This window comes from Prenolepis imparis, unplaced genomic scaffold (genome assembly GCF_030444845.1).
Source record: "Prenolepis imparis isolate NDT839.2.m4 unplaced genomic scaffold, iyPreImpa1.0 SCAF_1, whole genome shotgun sequence".
Taxonomy (NCBI): Eukaryota; Metazoa; Arthropoda; class Insecta; order Hymenoptera; family Formicidae; genus Prenolepis; species Prenolepis imparis.
Window position 1 is genome coordinate 2,750,359 of NW_028141159.1, and position 19,346 is coordinate 2,769,704.

Genomic DNA, 19,346 nt, shown 5'->3' on the forward strand with positions numbered 1-19,346 from the left:
TAAAATATTGGAAATCGATACTTTTTACCGCTGACCCTGTGCGACGCATACTTATTTTATGTTTATCGTATTAAAAAATTTGTACGCTGGTGTCTGTTTGGTACCAAAAGATTCTGTAATCAATGTACTATTAAAATGTATAATCGATGAATTTTTGGCTCGTCTTTAAATATTAGAAATCGATACTTTTTTACCGCTGATCCCATGCGACGCATCCTTAATTTATGTATAGCAAATGAAAAAGTTTGTACGCTGTTGTCTGCTTGGTACCAAATGATTCTGTAATAAATGTACTATTAAAATGTATAATCGATGAATTTTTGGCTCGTCTTAAAATATTAGAAATCGATACTTTTTTGACGCGGACCCTGTGCGACGCATACTTATTTTATGTTTATCGTATTAAAAAATTTGTACGCTGGTGTCTGTTTGGTACCAAATGATTCTGTAATCAATGTACTATTAAAATGTATAATCGATGAATTTTTGGCTCGTCTTTAAATATTAGAAATCGATACTTTTTTACCGCTGATCCCATGCGACGCATCCTTAATTTATGTATAGCAAATGAAAAAGTTTGTACGCTGTTGTCTGCTTGGTACCAAATGATTCTGTAATAAATGTACTATTAAAATGTATAATCGATGAATTTTTGGCTCGTCTTAAAATATTAGAAATCGATACTTTTTTGACGCGGACCCTGTGCGACGCATACTTATTTTATGTTTATCGTATTAAAAAATTTGTACGCTGGTGTCTGTTTGGTACCAAATGATTCTGTAATCAATGTACTATTAAAATGTATAATCGATGAATTTTTGGCTCGTCTTTAAATATTAGAAATCGATACTTTTTTACCGCTGATCCCATGCGACGCATCCTTAATTTATGTATAGCAAATTAAAAAGTTTGTACGCTGTTGTCTGCTTGGTACCAAATGATTCTGTAATAAATGTACTATTAAAATGTATAATCGATGAATTTTTGGCTTGTCTTAAAATATTGGAAATCGATACTTATTTCCGCTGACCCTGTGCGACGCATCCTTATTTTATGTTTATCGTATTAAAAAATTTGTACGCTGGTGTCTGCATGGTATCAAAAGATTCTGTAATCAACGTACTATTAAAATGTATAATCGATGAATTTTTGGCTCGTCTTTAAATATTAGATATCGATACTTTTTTACCGCTGATCCCGTGCGACGCATCCTTAATTTATGTATAGCAAATGAAAAAGTTTGTACGCTGTTGTCTGCTTGGTACCAAATGATTCTGTAATCAATGTACTATTAAAATGTATAATCGATGAATTTTTGGCTCGTCTTTAAATATTAGAAATCGATACTTTTTTACCGCTGATCCCATGCGACGCATCATTAATTTATGTATAGCAAATGAAAAAGTTTGTACGCTGTTGTCTGCTTGGTACCAAATGATTCTGTAATCAATGTACTATTAAAATGTATAATCGATGAATTTTTGGCTCGTCTTTAAATATTAGAAATCGATACTTTTTTACCGCTGATCCCATGCGACGCATCATTAATTTATGTATAGCAAATGAAAAAGTTTGTACGCTGTTGTCTGCTTGGTACCAAAAGATTCTGTAATAAATGTACTATTAAAATGTATAATCGATGAATTTTTGGCTCGTCTTAAAATATTAGAAATCGATACTTTTTTGACGCGGACCCTGTGCGACGCATACTTATTTTATGTTTATCGTATTAAAAAATTTGTACGCTGGTGTCTGTTTGGTACCAAAAGATTCTGTAATCAATGTACTATTAAAATGTATAATCGATGAATTTTTGGCTCGTCTTTAAATATTAGATATCGATACTTTTTTACCGCTGATCCCGTGCGACGTATCCTTAATTTATGTATAGCAAATGAAAAAGTTTGTACGCTGTTGTCTGCTTGGTACCAAATGATTCTGTAATAAATGTACTATTAAAATGTATAATCGATGAATTTTTGGCTCGTCTTAAAATATTAGAAATCGATACTTTTTTGACGCGGACCCTGTGCGACGCATACTTATTTTATGTTTATCGTATTAAAAAATTTGTACGCTGGTGTCTGTTTGGTACCAAAAGATTCTGTAATCAATGTACTATTAAAATGTATAATCGATGAATTTTTGGCTCGTCTTAAAATATTGGAAATCGATACTTTTTACCGCTGACCCTGTGCGACGCATACTTATTTTATGTTTATCGTATTAAAAAATTTGTACGCTGGTGTCTGTTTGGTACCAAAAGATTCTGTAATCAATGTACTATTAAAATGTATAATCGATGAATTTTTGGCTCGTCTTTAAATATTAGAAATCGATACTTTTTTACCGCTGATCCCATGCGACGCATCCTTAATTTATGTATAGCAAATGAAAAAGTTTGTACGCTGTTGTCTGCTTGGTACCAAATGATTCTGTAATAAATGTACTATTAAAATGTATAATCGATGAATTTTTGGCTCGTCTTAAAATATTAGAAATCGATACTTTTTTGACGCGGACCCTGTGCGACGCATACTTATTTTATGTTTATCGTATTAAAAAATTTGTACGCTGGTGTCTGCATGGTACCAAAAGATTCTGTAATCAATGTACTATTAAAATGTATAATCGATGAATTTTTGGCTCGTCTTTAAATATTAGAAATCAATACTTTTTTGCGGCTGACCCTGTGCGACGCATCCTTATTTTATGTTTATCGTATTAAAAAATTTGTACGCTGGTGTCTGCATGGTATCAAAAGATTCTGTAATCAACGTACTATTAAAATGTATAATCGATGAATTTTTGGCTCGTCTTAAAATATTGGAAATCGATACTTATTACCGCTGACCCTGTGCGACGCATCCTTATTTTATGTTTATCGTACTAAAAAATTTGTACGCTGGTGTCTGTTTGGTACCAAAAGATTCTGTAATCAATGTACTATTAAAATGTATAATCGATGAATTTTTGGCTCGTCTTAAAATATTGGAAATCGATACTTTTTACCGCTGACCCTGTGCGACGCATACTTATTTTATGTTTATCGTATTAAAAAATTTGTACGCTGGTGTCTGTTTGGTACCAAAAGATTCTGTAATCAATGTACTATTAAAATGTATAATCGATGAATTTTTGGCTCGTCTTAAAATATTGGAAATCGATACTTTTTACCGCTGACCCTGTGCGACGCATCCTTATTTTATGTTTATCGTATTAAAAAATTTGTACGCTGGTGTCTGTTTGGTACCAAAAGATTCTGTAATCAATGTACTATTAAAATGTATAATCGATGAATTTCTGGCTCGTCTTAAAATATTGGAAATCGATACTTATTACCGCTGACCCTGTGCGACGCATCCTTATTTTATGTTTATCGTATTAAAAAATTTGTACGCTGTTGTCTGCTTGGTACCAAAAGATTCTGTAATCAATGTACTATTAAAATGAATAATCGATGAATTTTTGGCTCGTCTTTAAATATTAGAAATCGATACTTTTTTACCGCTGATCCCATGCGACGCATTCTTAATTTATGTATAGCAAATGAAAAAGTTTGTACGCTGTTGTCTGCTTGGTACCAAATGATTCTGTAATAAATGTACTATTAAAATGTATAATCGATGAATTTTTGGCTCGTCTTAAAATAATAGAAATCGATACTTTTTTGACGCGGACCCTGTGCGACGCATACTTATTTTATGTTTATCGTATTAAAAAATTTGTACGCTGGTGTCTGCATGGTACCAAAAGATTCTGTAATCAATGTACTATTAAAATGTATAATCGATGAATTTTTGGCTCGTCTTTAAATATTAGAAATCAATACTTTTTTGCGGCTGACCCTGTGCGACGCATCCTTATTTTATGTTTATCGTATTAAAAAATTTGTACGCTGGTGTCTGCATGGTATCAAAAGATTCTGTAATCAACGTACTATTAAAATGTATAATCGATGAATTTTTGGCTCGTCTTAAAATATTGGAAATCGATACTTATTACCGCTGACCCTGTGCGACGCATCCTTATTTTATGTTTATCGTATTAAAAAATTTGTACGCTGTTGTCTGCTTGGTACCAAAAGATTCTGTAATCAATGTACTATTAAAATGTATAATCGATGAATTTTTGGCTCGTCTTAAAATATTGGAAATCGATACTTTTTACCGCTGACCCTGTGCGACGCATACTTATTTTATGTTTATCGTATTAAAAAATTTGTACGCTGGTGTCTGTTTGGTACCAAAAGATTCTGTAATCAATGTACTATTAAAATGTATAATCGATGAATTTTTGGCTCGTCTTTAAATATTAGAAATCGATACTTTTTTACCGCTGATCCCATGCGACGCATCCTTAATTTATGTATAGCAAATGAAAAAGTTTGTACGCTGTTGTCTGCTTGGTACCAAATGATTCTGTAATAAATGTACTATTAAAATGTATAATCGATGAATTTTTGGCTCGTCTTAAAATATTAGAAATCGATACTTTTTTGACGCGGACCCTGTGCGACGCATACTTATTTTATGTTTATCGTATTAAAAAATTTGTACGCTGGTGTCTGTTTGGTACCAAATGATTCTGTAATCAATGTACTATTAAAATGTATAATCGATGAATTTTTGGCTCGTCTTTAAATATTAGAAATCGATACTTTTTTACCGCTGATCCCATGCGACGCATCCTTAATTTATGTATAGCAAATTAAAAAGTTTGTACGCTGTTGTCTGCTTGGTACCAAATGATTCTGTAATAAATGTACTATTAAAATGTATAATCGATGAATTTTTGGCTTGTCTTAAAATATTGGAAATCGATACTTATTTCCGCTGACCCTGTGCGACGCATCCTTATTTTATGTTTATCGTATTAAAAAATTTGTACGCTGGTGTCTGCATGGTATCAAAAGATTCTGTAATTAACGTACTATTAAAATGTATAATCGATGAATTTTTGGCTCGTCTTTAAATATTAGAAATCGATACTTTTTTACCGCTGATCCCATGCGACGCATTCTTAATTTATGTATAGCAAATGAAAAAGTTTGTACGCTGTTGTCTGCTTGGTACCAAATGATTCTGTAATAAATGTACTATTAAAATGTATAATCGATGAATTTTTGGCTCGTCTTTAAATATTAGAAATCAATACTTTTTTGCGGCTGACCCTGTGCGACGCATCCTTATTTTATGTTTATCGTATTAAAAAATTTGTACGCTGGTGTCTGCATGGTATCAAAAGATTCTGTAATCAACGTACTATTAAAATGTATAATCGATGAATTTTTGGCTCGTCTTTAAATATTAGAAATCGATACTTTTTTACCGCTGATCCCATGCGACGCATTCTTAATTTATGTATAGCAAATGAAAAAGTTTGTACGCTGTTGTCTGCTTGGTACCAAATGATTCTGTAATAAATGTACTATTAAAATGTATAATCGATGAATTTTTGGCTCGTCTTAAAATATTAGAAATCGATACTTTTTTGACGCGGACCCTGTGCGACGCATACTTATTTTATGTTTATCGTATTAAAAAATTTGTACGCTGGTGTCTGCATGGTACCAAAAGATTCTGTAATCAATGTACTATTAAAATGTATAATCGATGAATTTTTGGCTCGTCTTTAAATATTAGAAATCAATACTTTTTTGCGGCTGACCCTGTGCGACGCATCCTTATTTTATGTTTATCGTATTAAAAAATTTGTACGCTGGTGTCTGCATGGTATCAAAAGATTCTTTAATCAACGTACTATTAAAATGTATAATCGATGAATTTTTGGCTCGTCTTAAAATATTGGAAATCGATACTTATTACCGCTGACCCTGTGCGACGCATCCTTATTTTATGTTTATCGTATTAAAAAATTTGTACGCTGTTGTCTGCTTGGTACCAAAAGATTCTGTAATCAATGTACTATTAAAATGTATAATCGATGAATTTTTGGCTCGTCTTTAAATATTAGAAATCGATACTTTTTTACCGCTGATCCCATGCGACGCATCCTTAATTTATGTATAGCAAATGAAAAAGTTTGTACGCTGTTGTCTGCTTGGTACCAAATGATTCTGTAATAAATGTACTATTAAAATGTAGAATCGATGAATTTTTGGTTCGTCTTAAAATATTAGAAATCGATACTTTTTTGACGCGGACCCTGTGCGACGCATACTTATTTTATGTTTATCGTATTAAAAAATTTGTACGCTGGTGTCTGTTTGGTACCAAATGATTCTGTAATCAATGTACTATTAAAATGTATAATCGATGAATTTTTGGCTCGTCTTTAAATATTAGAAATCGATACTTTTTTACCGCTGATCCCATGCGACGCATTCTTAATTTATGTATAGCAAATGAAAAAGTTTGTACGCTGGTGTCTGCATGGTACCAAAAGATTCTGTAATCAATGTACTATTAAAATGTATAATCGATGAATTTTTGGCTCGTCTTTAAATATTAGAAATCAATACTTTTTTGCGGCTGACCCTGTGCGACGCATCCTTATTTTATGTTTATCGTATTAAAAAATTTGTACGCTGTTGTCTGCTTGGTACCAAAAGATTCTGTAATCAATGTACTATTAAAATGTATAATCGATGAATTTTTGGCTCGTCTTAAAATATTGGAAATCGATACTTTTTACCGCTGACCCTGTGCGACGCATACTTATTTTATGTTTATCGTATTAAAAAATTTGTACGCTGGTGTCTGTTTGGTACCAAAAGATTCTGTAATCAATGTACTATTAAAATGTATAATCGATGAATTTTTGGCTCGTCTTAAAATATTGGAAATCGATACTTTTTACCGCTGACCCTGTGCGACGCATACTTATTTTATGTTTATCGTATTAAAAAATTTGTACGCTGGTGTCTGTTTGGTACCAAAAGATTCTGTAATCAATGTACTATTAAAATGTATAATCGATGAATTTTTGGCTCGTCTTTAAATATTAGAAATCGATACTTTTTTACCGCTGATCCCATGCGACGCATCCTTAATTTATGTATAGCAAATGAAAAAGTTTGTACGCTGGTGTCTGCATGGTACCAAAAGATTCTGTAATCAATGTACTATTAAAATGTATAATCGATGAAATTTTGGCTCGTCTTTAAATATTAGAAATCAATACTTTTTTGCGGCTGACCCTGTGCGACGCATCCTTATTTTATGTTTATCGTATTAAAAAATTTGTACGCTGATGTCTGCATGGTATCAAAAGATTCTGTAATCAACGTACTATTAAAATGTATAATCGATGAATTTTTGGCTCGTCTTAAAATATTGGAAATCGATACTTATTACCGCTGACCCTGTGCGACGCATCCTTAATTTATGTTTATCGTATTAAAAAATTTGTACGCTGTTGTCAGCTTGGTACCAAAAGATTCTGTAATCAATGTACTATTAAAATGTATAATCGATGAATTTTTGGCTCGTCTTAAAATATTAGAAAACGATACTTTTTTACTGCTGACCCCATGCGAAAGTAGCTAATTTCTATGAAAAAATATTAATAAATACTTTCGTCTATAAAATCATATCTCGACGTTATGATTATCTCTATTCACAAAAGATTCTTATAGATAATTCTATTTTGTTCGCACTTCTGTTTTAGATTTAAATACTGAATTTTTATGTATTGCATAATTAATTAATATATATTTTTCTATGCCGTGATTGCAATACATGCCTGAGAATATGTCAATTAATTATGCAATGCATAAATATTTATTATTTATATCTTTAACAGAGAATTAAAAAAAATAGAATTTTCTACAAGAATCTTTGGATCAAAATATCTGCATTTCTATTAGATTCGTTCGTCTGTACATACACACACATCCATCGCGCTGCACGTTTCGCGCGAAACTGACCACAAGACTCTGTGCAGCGGTATCGCCAAACACAGCCTATACGTCTATCACGCTGCGCGCCTCGCGCGAGACTGACGATCAGTCTCGCAATCACAATGTCTCGAGAATCAGTCTCGCGCGAGATGCGCAGCGTGGAGGATGTGTAGGGTATCGGATGCGCTTGGCGATACCGCTGCTCAGAGTCTTGCGGTCAGTTTCGCGCGAGACTGCAGTGTGTTGGATGTGTGTGTACAGACGCATGAATCTGATAGAAGCATAGATATTTTGTTCGAAAGATTCTTGTATATAATTCTATTTTTTTGGTTTTCTGTTAAAGATTTAAGTAATGAATATTTATGCATTGCATAATTAATTCACATATTTTTATGCATGCATTGCAATCAATACATAAAGAAGTATATATTAATTAATTATGCAATGCATAAAAATTCAATATTTAAATCTAAAACAAGTGCGAACAAAAAAAATAGAATTTTCTGTAAGACTGTTTTGATAATCGAGATAATCACAACGTCGAGACTAATTACGATTTTATGGACGTGAAGATTTATTAATATTTTTTTATAGAAATTAGCTACTTTAAACTCGGTTATTATTTTTGACAGTTATCAGCTGATTTCTGTCAAAAATTATTAATCGAGGATAAAGTATTATCAACATTACTACTTTAATTTTTATAACGTATTATTACTCTGAAATTTAATTAGCAAATGAATGCTTTAGTAATATTTTTTGACAGAAATCAGCTGATTTAAGCGCCAATTTGTTAATTAAGTTTTTAAATAATATATTTTAAAAATTAAAATAATAATTTGTTTAAAATAATATGTTATGGTATTTTAAACTCGATTAATATTTTTTGACAGTTATCAGTTGATTCTGTCAAAAAAATATTATTATTTTAATAATTATTTTTTAAAATATGAAATCAAAGAATGGCGCGCGCGTAGCGCGCGCTTGTGTTGTTCTAGTATTATAAATGTAAAACGTGATATATATATGGTTTATATACTTCAAGGATATCCTTTTAAATCTTCCAATGGATCAAATATTTTCAAATGTTTCAAGACGTTGCGAACGTACTGAATATTCAATATGCTAAACAATCTTGCAAACAGAGAAATAATATAATAGACAACTTGCATCACATACATTTAAAAATAAGAAATATATATTATTTAAATATTAATCATAAATATTTATCACTAATCACGATGAAGTTTATGTTTAAGTGCAACTTTATACCACCTCAAAAATATTGTGTGTGTGTGTGTGTGTGTGTGTGTGTGTGTGTGTGTGTGTGTGTGTGTGTGTGTGTGTGTGTGTGTGTGTGTGTGTGTGTGTGTGTGTGTGTGTGTGTGTGTGTATGATTGAGTTAAATAAAAATATAAACCATTAATTCTAATTCATTCTATACATACCTTTATATCAATAATTCTTATGCAATAAATGTTTTTAAAATTATAAATGTACATATATATATATATATATATATATATATATATATACAATATATAAGTTGCTTTTTATATATCACAAACTAAAGCGAGTTATACAAAATCTTCCTCCGATTCACCACAAAACATTCAAATTTCTTTTTTCGAGAATTACAAATCAATTTCCAGTGCCGACCAGTGCCGACAACTTAGGAGAAATACATTTGAACGAGAAAAGTTTGTCCGACACGTTGATTGGCTGTCGGATAGAAAGTTCCTACTAGAGTCCTGACTAGTGGAATTTAAGAAATTCTCTATCCAATAGGATAAGGCTGGGTCTACAATAGGTGATTTAAGCCCTAAGCTTTAAGAAATTGACCAATCACGATCGAGTATTCTCATCGTACTTGACCGTGATTTGTCAATTTATTAAAGCTTAAGGCTTAAATCACCTATTGTAGACCCAGCCTAATCCAATCGAACAAACTTTTTGTCATGTGATTGTAATATTATTGCTCTAAAATATCTTTTCATAATAATATGGAGTAGATTTTTTTTGCTAATAACGTTATATTTATGAGATATGCATGGCTAGTACAAGAGATTACATCATCAGTAATGACGTAATGCAATTCAAACAAACAGTGATTCTCAACAAGAGGATACATACTCTATTTTATACATTGATTTTATTTATCCTGAATTTTATATATTATTATCAAAGATGCATGTTATAATAATTTTTATCGTATTTTACGCTCTGTCAATATATTATATATACTTATTACTACTTACATAAATAAATACTTGAAGAGTGTTTTATGAATTGACAATCATCATGAAGCCCTCTGCCTTATTCTTTTCACTTCTGAGAAGAGATAATGGCCTTTACGGTCTGACGCAGAGTAAGATGATATTATATACACTAAACTTCACTAAAGCGATAAAGTTTATTCAACCGAATGGAGAATTTTTGGAAACTTCTTCTTCTTCTTCTTCTTCTTCTTCTTCTTTTATGGCTGCTTGAGCTTTAGGGATTGCTCATACACCATTAATTGACTGAAATAATTCAAACTGCTCGCAGATCTGAGCAGGATACTTTCCAAAAAATATACTTTATGCCATGGGCGCCCTTATAACTTTTTTCTAGGGGGAGCGGAGTGTACATATATACTCAGGTGTGCGTGCGTGTGTGTGATGTACACACACACACACCACACTATTTCGATATATATTTATGTTATAAATTTCAAACAAAAAATTATTTGCTTGACAATTATAAAATTATTCTAAATTGAAAAAATTAAAATATTAAAATCCAAGGGGGGGCATATGCCCCTCCTTGCCCCCCCCCCCGCCCCATGGGCGCCTGTGCTTTATGCGTAAAAACGCGATGTAACACGTCCGCACACGTCGAAGGACGCCAGCGGACTTTAATTCTTGGAAACCCTGTTAGACCTTTAAAAAATTCTTTATCTGACAACCAGTCGACATAAATATTTTAATTATACTCCTATTAATATTATTGCCGGCGTTAAGGCCGTATTACACTACGTATTGTGATTGGGATTATTGGAACTGGGATCGACGAATCAGAGCGAAGCAGCTTGCCAGCTGATTGGTCCAACCGCAAGCGTCAATCGCAACCGAGCCTTTAATGTAATACGATCTTTAGTATCATGTATCGATATCATTTGCTTGCGATTCTCGAAGTAGGTAAGTTAAAACTTTTCGCGGTGAACCCCGAGCAGGGTGATTACGTGCAGGTGATTACGTGCAGGTGATTACGTGCATAGAATATGCATATATTTTCATTAAAGGTAGGTATGTACATACATATAGTAATATATATCATTCCACATTGCGATGTGTAACGTGCAAGAACCTTGTACGGTGTAACGTAAAACGTGTGCATTGGAGAGAAATTGCATGTCGTAAATAGAGTCCGATAATAATTTTTTTGTTTATAATTAAATCTGTTATTCAGGATAATTTTTATTGTACGAGATATCGTGCAGGTTTTTTTTAGACGATGTTTTTATACGCAATTTATTGCGTGTATGAATTTCCTTTTGATACAGATATTGTATTTCATTGTATCAACGACATTTCTTTTCTTTATTAGGTTCTGTAATTTATCTATGATTTTTACCCACTTGGCATTGATTGTAATGTTGTAACGCAAAATATTTTATCATACATGACACGTCTTGGAAACCAGAATGATGAAAACATGTGCTTCCCAGATGCATAAAAACTACTGCTGATAGAAAAAGAGAGATTTTTAAACTAATTCAATTTATGCATATTATTAATTAATAAGACATAATGGCACGCACAAGGAAGACTCAACAAAAGAATAACTTGATCGATACATTGAAAATAACAAAAGGACGTACATGTACAGTTGTACTGCGTGACATTGCTTTAGATACAGATTTAATTCAACGCTATCAATTAAATTTACCTTTAAAGCAAGAGAAATTGTTGAAACAATCACATATTAATACGTCTATACATTCTAAGAAACGATTAAAAGGAAATGTACAGAAAAAAAAGGCTATAGAGAATGAGAAATGGACAATAAAAAATTTTTTAAAAGAAGTAGTTAGTGAAAAAAAGAGAAAAGATTCTAAAAAAATTGAATCCCAGCCAGACTACAAAGATATAGAAGTAAATAAAGATATATCAAGCCATGAAGGCAATGAAACAATTCCAAAACTCAAATTGAAGAGGCAACAGTTAACACATCATAACAACATTGAACCATTTTCTAGTAAAAGTACTGATGAAACATCTAGTTCATCCTCAGTTACACATTTTAATTATATGCAAAAAATGACTATACTAATGAATAAGAAGAATGATAAAAATGTTAAAAAACCAAATTTAAAAATTAGATTAGAAAAGATTTCTTCTGAAAAGGTTCAACATTTAAATAAGCCAAGTGTAACAAATGGTAAACCTAAATTTTTATTTATTTTTGCATATCCACAAGTAGGGAAATTTATAATCATTATTTCTTACTTTTGTCAAAGAATTTAAATTTAAACATATCACAACTATTATTTGTATTCTAATTTATGGTATGTGTCCTGTGATGGATCGCATTTATGCGATAATCTGTTACTTGTTTGGACACTTTATGTAATGCTTCCGAACATTCCAGAACTGGAATATATTTCCTTCCTGTACCAGAATTAAATTTATCTTATTTTTTTTTGTCCATTGTAAAAGATCACAGAAAAGCGTACTCCTGTTTCAACCTAATTTTTATTTGCTAATGATGATCCAAATAGTAGACTGAAATGTATGAATTTGAATGATCAATCATGTTTGAAGGAAAAGAAATTGCAAATCAGTAACAGCATCTAGTTCTCAATTAGCTCGTTCCCCTTACTTGTGGATATTCATTATTAGAATCTTAAACTTTGTTTTTTATTTTTGCATTTCATTATGTTATAAATAGATGCAGACGTATCAGCTAAGCTGGAATCTAATGATACAAATTGTTTGGATAAGAAAAAATTAACTGTAAATGATCATAATAGCAATACACAAGAGATATCCCGCAAATCTATTATAAAACAGGAGCGGTGTAAAATAAAGAAAAATAGCAAAGGTATGTATATATATTGTTTTTAATTTTATTTTTTCTTGATACAATTATATTAGAGGAAATGTGTTGAAAAAATAATTTAATACTATATTTTTTAAATAATTAAATCTTAAATTTACCTTTGAATACAATTAATTCAAAACTTAAGACATAGAATTTTTATAAATGGCACAATATTAGGAAGGCAAATATAAAATTTAAAGATCTATAATCTCCTGATTTTTTAATTACTTATAATAATAAAATAAATAAGAGGCAAGACCAGAGGGGCAAATAAAAGTTAAATAATAAAACTATATTTTTAACTGTAGATATTATAGTACAAACTCCTACATGTCATGTAGAAATGTCGCCAGAAAATAATATCAAAAAGTCAAAAGTAGAAATAAGACAAAATCTACCAAAAATTATTGGAAACTGTCTTTTATCAAAAGGAATAAAAGTTCTAAAAGTAAGAAAAGAAAAAGTTGACGAATTAAGAGTAAATAACAGTTTACAAAGCAATATTCCTGAGCAGATTTCTTTAGAACAAGACAGATATAATAATAACAATAAAAATACAGATCAAACTTCTCACATTAATGATACAGCTGACAATGAAACTACAAATATTCTCAATTGGACAAGGGAAAGAAAAAACGGTATTATTAATATAGATAATAATATTGATAGTAAAACAACAATGACACATGAAAATTATACTTCAAATCACCAGGAACAATTAAGTAGATTTACTAGTAATATTGAAGTACATGAGAATAATGCATTACAAGACAATGAAAAATGTGAAGAAAGATGCACTAAAAACACATTAAACAAGACTCAACATATACAAAAAATTTCAAATCTTATGGATATAAGTGATGAAAATTGTAGTACACTATTATCTGCAAGCAAAGAAGGAGATATAAAACAAACTCAAAAGCGTATTTTGGAAGTAAATGATGAAGATAGTAATCTGGATAGTAAAAAGATTAAATTAAATAGAAACAGTTGGCAGCGAAGTAATGAAACATCTAAATCAATTAATCATAAACAGTGTAATGACTCTTCAAGTTCAGGAGCATCTATTACAACAGATACAACAGATACAGCAGTAGAATTAAATATATCTAAAGAACATAATGACAAAGAAAGTACAGATTTACGCAAGTATTTGGATCAAATAAGATCAGAAAAAACTTTAAACAGTACAGTTAAAAGTAAGTATAATAATTGTGAAATAATGTATTTTAAAAATAAATTTAATCGATAAAAATGACTGTTCTCTCTTAATTTTATAATAAATGTGGCAGATAACGAGGAATTTTGCAAAAAACTTTCTGAAAAAGAAGAAACTTCAACTTCAAATGGAACTTTGTATGAAAAGAAAAGTAGTGCCCAAAAGGAGCATACAAGTGTTGTATTTGATGATGATGATGATGATGATGATGATGATGATGATGATGATGATGATGATGATGATGATGATGATTATATTTCTCTTTTTGCAGAATCTTTTGCAGAATTTGATATGAGCCGGTAAGTAATAGACTAAAAAAATTCAAAAATAGTATAATATATAATAATATTTACTGTAATTTATTTTTTTTATTTAGAATTGATTTTTTTTATATTTATAACATTTTATTAGATAAATTATTTTACAATTGTTATTAATACTAATAATGACACATATGCATTATACATAAATGTTCATGACTCATAATATCTAAAAGTGATGTATTATTATAGGTGTGAAGATAAATTTGTGTGTGAAAAAGACAAATTGCGTCAATCTCTACATTTTGATGTACCATACGAAATGACTGCTAACAGTTTCGATAAATTTATGAAACAAAATAATAATGAATTTGACAAAGAGTATGCAGAATGCATAGAAAATAATACAGAAATTAAAACAGAACCTTTGACGTCTAATAAATTAAATGAAGAATCCAATAATCAATTGACACAAACTTTAAATACAGATTGTATACCTTGTGCCAAACCAACTGTAACAGAACCAAATTCGCTACAAATTAGAAAAATTTATCCAATAAAGGAAAATATTTACAATTTCAAGGGATATTGTTATAATGCATTGAGAAACAAAATATGCCACAGGATACAGTGTACATTTAGCCATAATGTAGGTATTATTTATTTCGCTTTTATAATGATTGTTTGATGTAAGCACTTATTATATATTAATATAATCTTTTATTTCTAGTTGAAAAGTCTATTTGACACAATTAACTCAAAAGATGTTAAAATAATCATCGATATAATACAAGAGGCATTACGCCAGAATTATAATTACTTTTGTGCACAAGTATATATAGCTTTATTAAAAAAACTAACTGTTGAACAGATTTTAATAACATATAAAATGCTTTATGAAACTAAGAGCTTTTATTGTAGAAAGGAATTCACAGATGTAACCAGGCACTGTATTGCTTGTAATATTATTGAAGAATTATTAAACAGACACATGTCAATAAAAATGGTCGTCGACCGTATGATGACATACATCTTACACAGCAAAAATTTATACGAACTTTACAACATAATAATATGTGTAAGAAAGTATATGAAACATGATGAACACTGGAACAGCATAAGAAATTTAATTTTAAAAGTTGAACCAAATGTTCGTAAATATATAATTGACAAAATATTATTTGAATGCAAAATGAATGGAAACTTGGAAGATATTCAAGATATTAACAATAATTTGATAAATAAACTTGAGTATACAATAATATCAACACTGGATCAAGATGCACTAAAATGGTTTCGAAATATGTTGGTTGAAAAACCTGCAAAAAATTCTTATCTTAAAATATCGATTCAAAATTTTGGAGAAACAGCAGAAACTATTGCTTCTCCTGATTCTCCTGATCCATGTCCAAATATAAGCTTCACACTTCAGGAATATTCAACGAGATACGATAATTCTATTAGTGAAACTGAGAGTAATCAAAGTGAGAAGCAGATTACTCAAGCTACAAACAATGTAAAACCATATATGTATGGTTTTCTGCAACCTATCGGTAATTATTTTATTTATTTTCGGTTCATTATGAGAATATATACATTTTTTTTAAAAAAAGTATAAAATATATATATATATATATACATTACTGTTATCATCATTATCATTATATTTATATTTTATTAATATATTTATTATATTTTTTTCTAGATGCACCCTGTGCACGATCTACTTATAGAGATCACGAACAATTCTGGAAATTTTTTGTGAATTTAGAGCTATTTGAAAAAGGGCTCATACATGAAGACTATGATTATGTTATTAATATCTTAAAAGGTTATGATTCAAAAAAACGAGAAAGAGAGTTATTTATTAGTAAGTGTTCTCTTATACTTCGAAAAATAAAACGTTCAGAATATCACTTAAGCAACATCCTGAGGCGAACAGGTAACCAATATTTTAATAAAAATACATTAAAAGAGAGAGCTGAGAGAGGATATGTTCAATACATAGATAATACATAGATAATGCTATAACATGTATATACTTACATATATACATATATGTGTGTATGTACAGATTAACTTAGAAAAATTTTTTTATCTTCTTTTTTAACAAGTAGCTATAAAATAAAGCCAGCTAACTTGTGCACATTTACACAAAAATACAACTAATAATTTCTGATACAAATAATATATGCTTTTTTATAGATTTTAAGTATCAAGAGTTATGTATGTCAAAATTATAATCTCACGTTTACAATTAAAGCTTCTTATTTCTTTTTTATTTTTATCAACATTTCAAAATATGCATATGTTATTGAATAAATCAATTACAATATTTTTTATTAATTGAATACGTTATAAATGTATATATATTTTATGTTATCACTATCATTTATATTATGTTGTATAAAATAAATAAATTACTATATGACTAATTCTTTTTTCATTTATAATCTCACCTAATTCACATTTCAGTCCAAACGGGTACCTTCGACATCTTAGGTAAAATCTTATTCGATATAGGATTAGACATTTTGGCCAATTTAATGGATGAGGAGGCTTCGGGACTTGCACTCCAATTGATGCAAACACTTAACATATACGATTTACCATATAATGCAGAATATTTTCTATTATCGGCTGAAATTTATTTAGCTAACAAAAAAGCAGTGAAGGCATGCAATTTACTCAAATGTGAGTTTATATTCTATTTGCAGATGCACAATTTTAATGTATAAATACACACATAAATGATAGGAAAGATACATATCAAACGTATATACATAAATATCTATAATATTCTTATGAAATTATTTATTAAACATATTGATTTTAATAAATCAATATATATGATAAATATATTTGTTATCTTTAATTTTATCAACATTCATTTCTGATAAATATATGTATCTACACATACATACATATTATTTATTTTTCTATATTAATTTTTTCAGACAAAAATATTATATGTACCAGTCGTAATAAGTGGTATGTTAAAAGCACTATTAATGATGAATGTGTAAGAAACAAATTAATATACATTCTGTTGGATTCATTTTGTAATGAATTCCTTGAACATGCTGTCTTCCTTTTTCAATTTTTACTTACAGATCAATCCAGTTATCATTATCCAATAGGTAAAATAGATTTTTATGTATTTTTATATTTTCGTGAAAATTTTGTCATTATATCACTTATAATTATGTAATGACAAAATTGAATTGATATATATATATATATATATATAAAGATTCTTATCTTGTTTTTAGACTTATCTCGTTACGTGGACAAATTAATAATATTATCTTTATTAAAAATGGATACGAATTTAACTACAGAAATGGCCCAGTTAGTACTTAAACATAGTTTTGTATTAAGTACAATAACGTGTCGTGCACTGATTTCAACAATAATTCACACGGATGAAGTTTTAGCGAAACAGATATATAATTATGCGGAAGGCATAGGTATATATTCAACAATAAAGGTAAAAAAATGTATGATTTTATTTATAAATTCATATAATAGAGAGAAAAAAATATATAATTCTAATCTCAATTCATTAAAAAATTTTTCTGACACTAAACTACTTTTATTTTTTATTTCTCAACATTTTAGTTACCTATTAAATTATTTGATATACTTATTTTATTTTCTCTTAATCTTTTTTTGTCTTTGACACAGTTGTTGCCAGTAATACACATTATTATAAATACTGACTTAACAGAGGAAGAAATATATCTTTTATTCCTGCAATTGTTAAAAAGTCTTATAATGAACTATGGACATGCGATTGAATTTGCTAAACCTACCCAAATCAAGGTGTACTACATTGTGGAGGTAAGCATTTACAAACAGAATTTTCTCTAAAGAACAAAATTAAATTTCTAGAACATTTCACACATTTGATGCAAAATGTATACAACAAAACAATCTCTTTTTCTCTCGTTGCTTTATTTTTTCTTTTTCTACTATTATATCATATTTTATTAATTTACAGATAAAATCAACGAAACAATTTTATTGTGCTGCACTGCAAAATCGTTATAATAATCAGACTATTATGAAGGCAAAGTCATTAATTAGAAGTGTTTTGAAGAACCGATTTGATCCACCTATATTACTAATGCCAAAGAAAGGTAGAATAGGTAAGCTACAGAGTACAAGTCTTATAAATTATTTGAAATCGGAACATTGTAATTAAAATTATACTTATCCATGAACGATAGTGGAGTATGAAAACAAGAGATCAAGTAGAGATTAGAAATTAATCTTCAATGCTTAATATTGAAAGAAATTTAGTTACTCCCAAAAAAAAATTTTTTTAAAGAAATATTTTATTTTATATTACATAATACATCTATACACTTTATGTATTTGAATTACATTTATAATTTAACTGCAATTGAGAAATTTTTTAATTATAAAAATCAATATATATAAAGTGTATATACAAATTATTTGTTTCTTTTATGAAGCTATTTTTATTTTTTTAATATTGCCATTTTTTAAAAGTATTATTTTGTTTTCTATGTTATCTACATATTATATATACCGTTATATATATATTATATTAATAAATATATATCAATATATATTAATATAAAATATATAATAAATATATTATAAATATATAATTAAACATATATATATATATATATATATACTTTAAATGTATATAAGGGACGCAAGCTTCTCTTATAATATAATTTTTATTTTGTTGATCCATTTATTATTACATTTTTATAATTCGACTATTTTTCATAGAAACGTAAATAATATATAATGTATATTCTCCTACATAATTTTATACATAAATTTTGAGACAAAGATTATGATTATCTTTATCCTGTAAAGAAATTATACGCAAAACAAATAAAATAAAGAGAGACATGAGCGTTAAATTAAGCATTTA

At 29.2% G+C, this 19,346-nt stretch overlaps 1 protein-coding gene and 1 long non-coding RNA gene across 4 annotated transcripts in view; one reads left to right on the plus strand and one right to left on the minus strand.

Moving 5' to 3' along the window:
- The window catches only part of LOC145942258 (uncharacterized), a 128,890-nt gene that overhangs the window by 23,034 nt on the left and 86,510 nt on the right, over positions 1-19,346 (minus strand). The gene's annotated exons all lie outside the window — the stretch shown is intronic.
- On the plus strand, positions 11,040-18,684 carry LOC145942204 (uncharacterized). Of its 3 annotated transcripts, none has more exons than XM_083048694.1 (13): positions 11,040-11,147; positions 11,453-12,286; positions 12,797-12,949; positions 13,258-14,148; positions 14,242-14,467; positions 14,681-15,077; positions 15,159-15,981; positions 16,134-16,370; positions 16,904-17,122; positions 17,386-17,568; positions 17,701-17,918; positions 18,116-18,271; positions 18,432-18,684. In XM_083048694.1, exons 2-13 carry the CDS (start codon positions 11,656-11,658, stop codon positions 18,633-18,635), a joined length of 4,338 nt encoding a protein of 1,445 aa, XP_082904820.1. In that variant the 5' UTR covers positions 11,040-11,147; positions 11,453-11,655; the 3' UTR covers positions 18,636-18,684. The 3 variants fall into 3 exon arrangements, with proteins under 3 accessions (XP_082904820.1, XP_082904829.1, XP_082904838.1); XM_083048703.1 differs by having other exon boundaries at positions 11,549-12,286; XM_083048712.1 differs by lacking the exons at positions 18,116-18,271; positions 18,432-18,684 and having other exon boundaries at positions 17,386-17,419; positions 17,542-17,568; positions 17,701-17,715.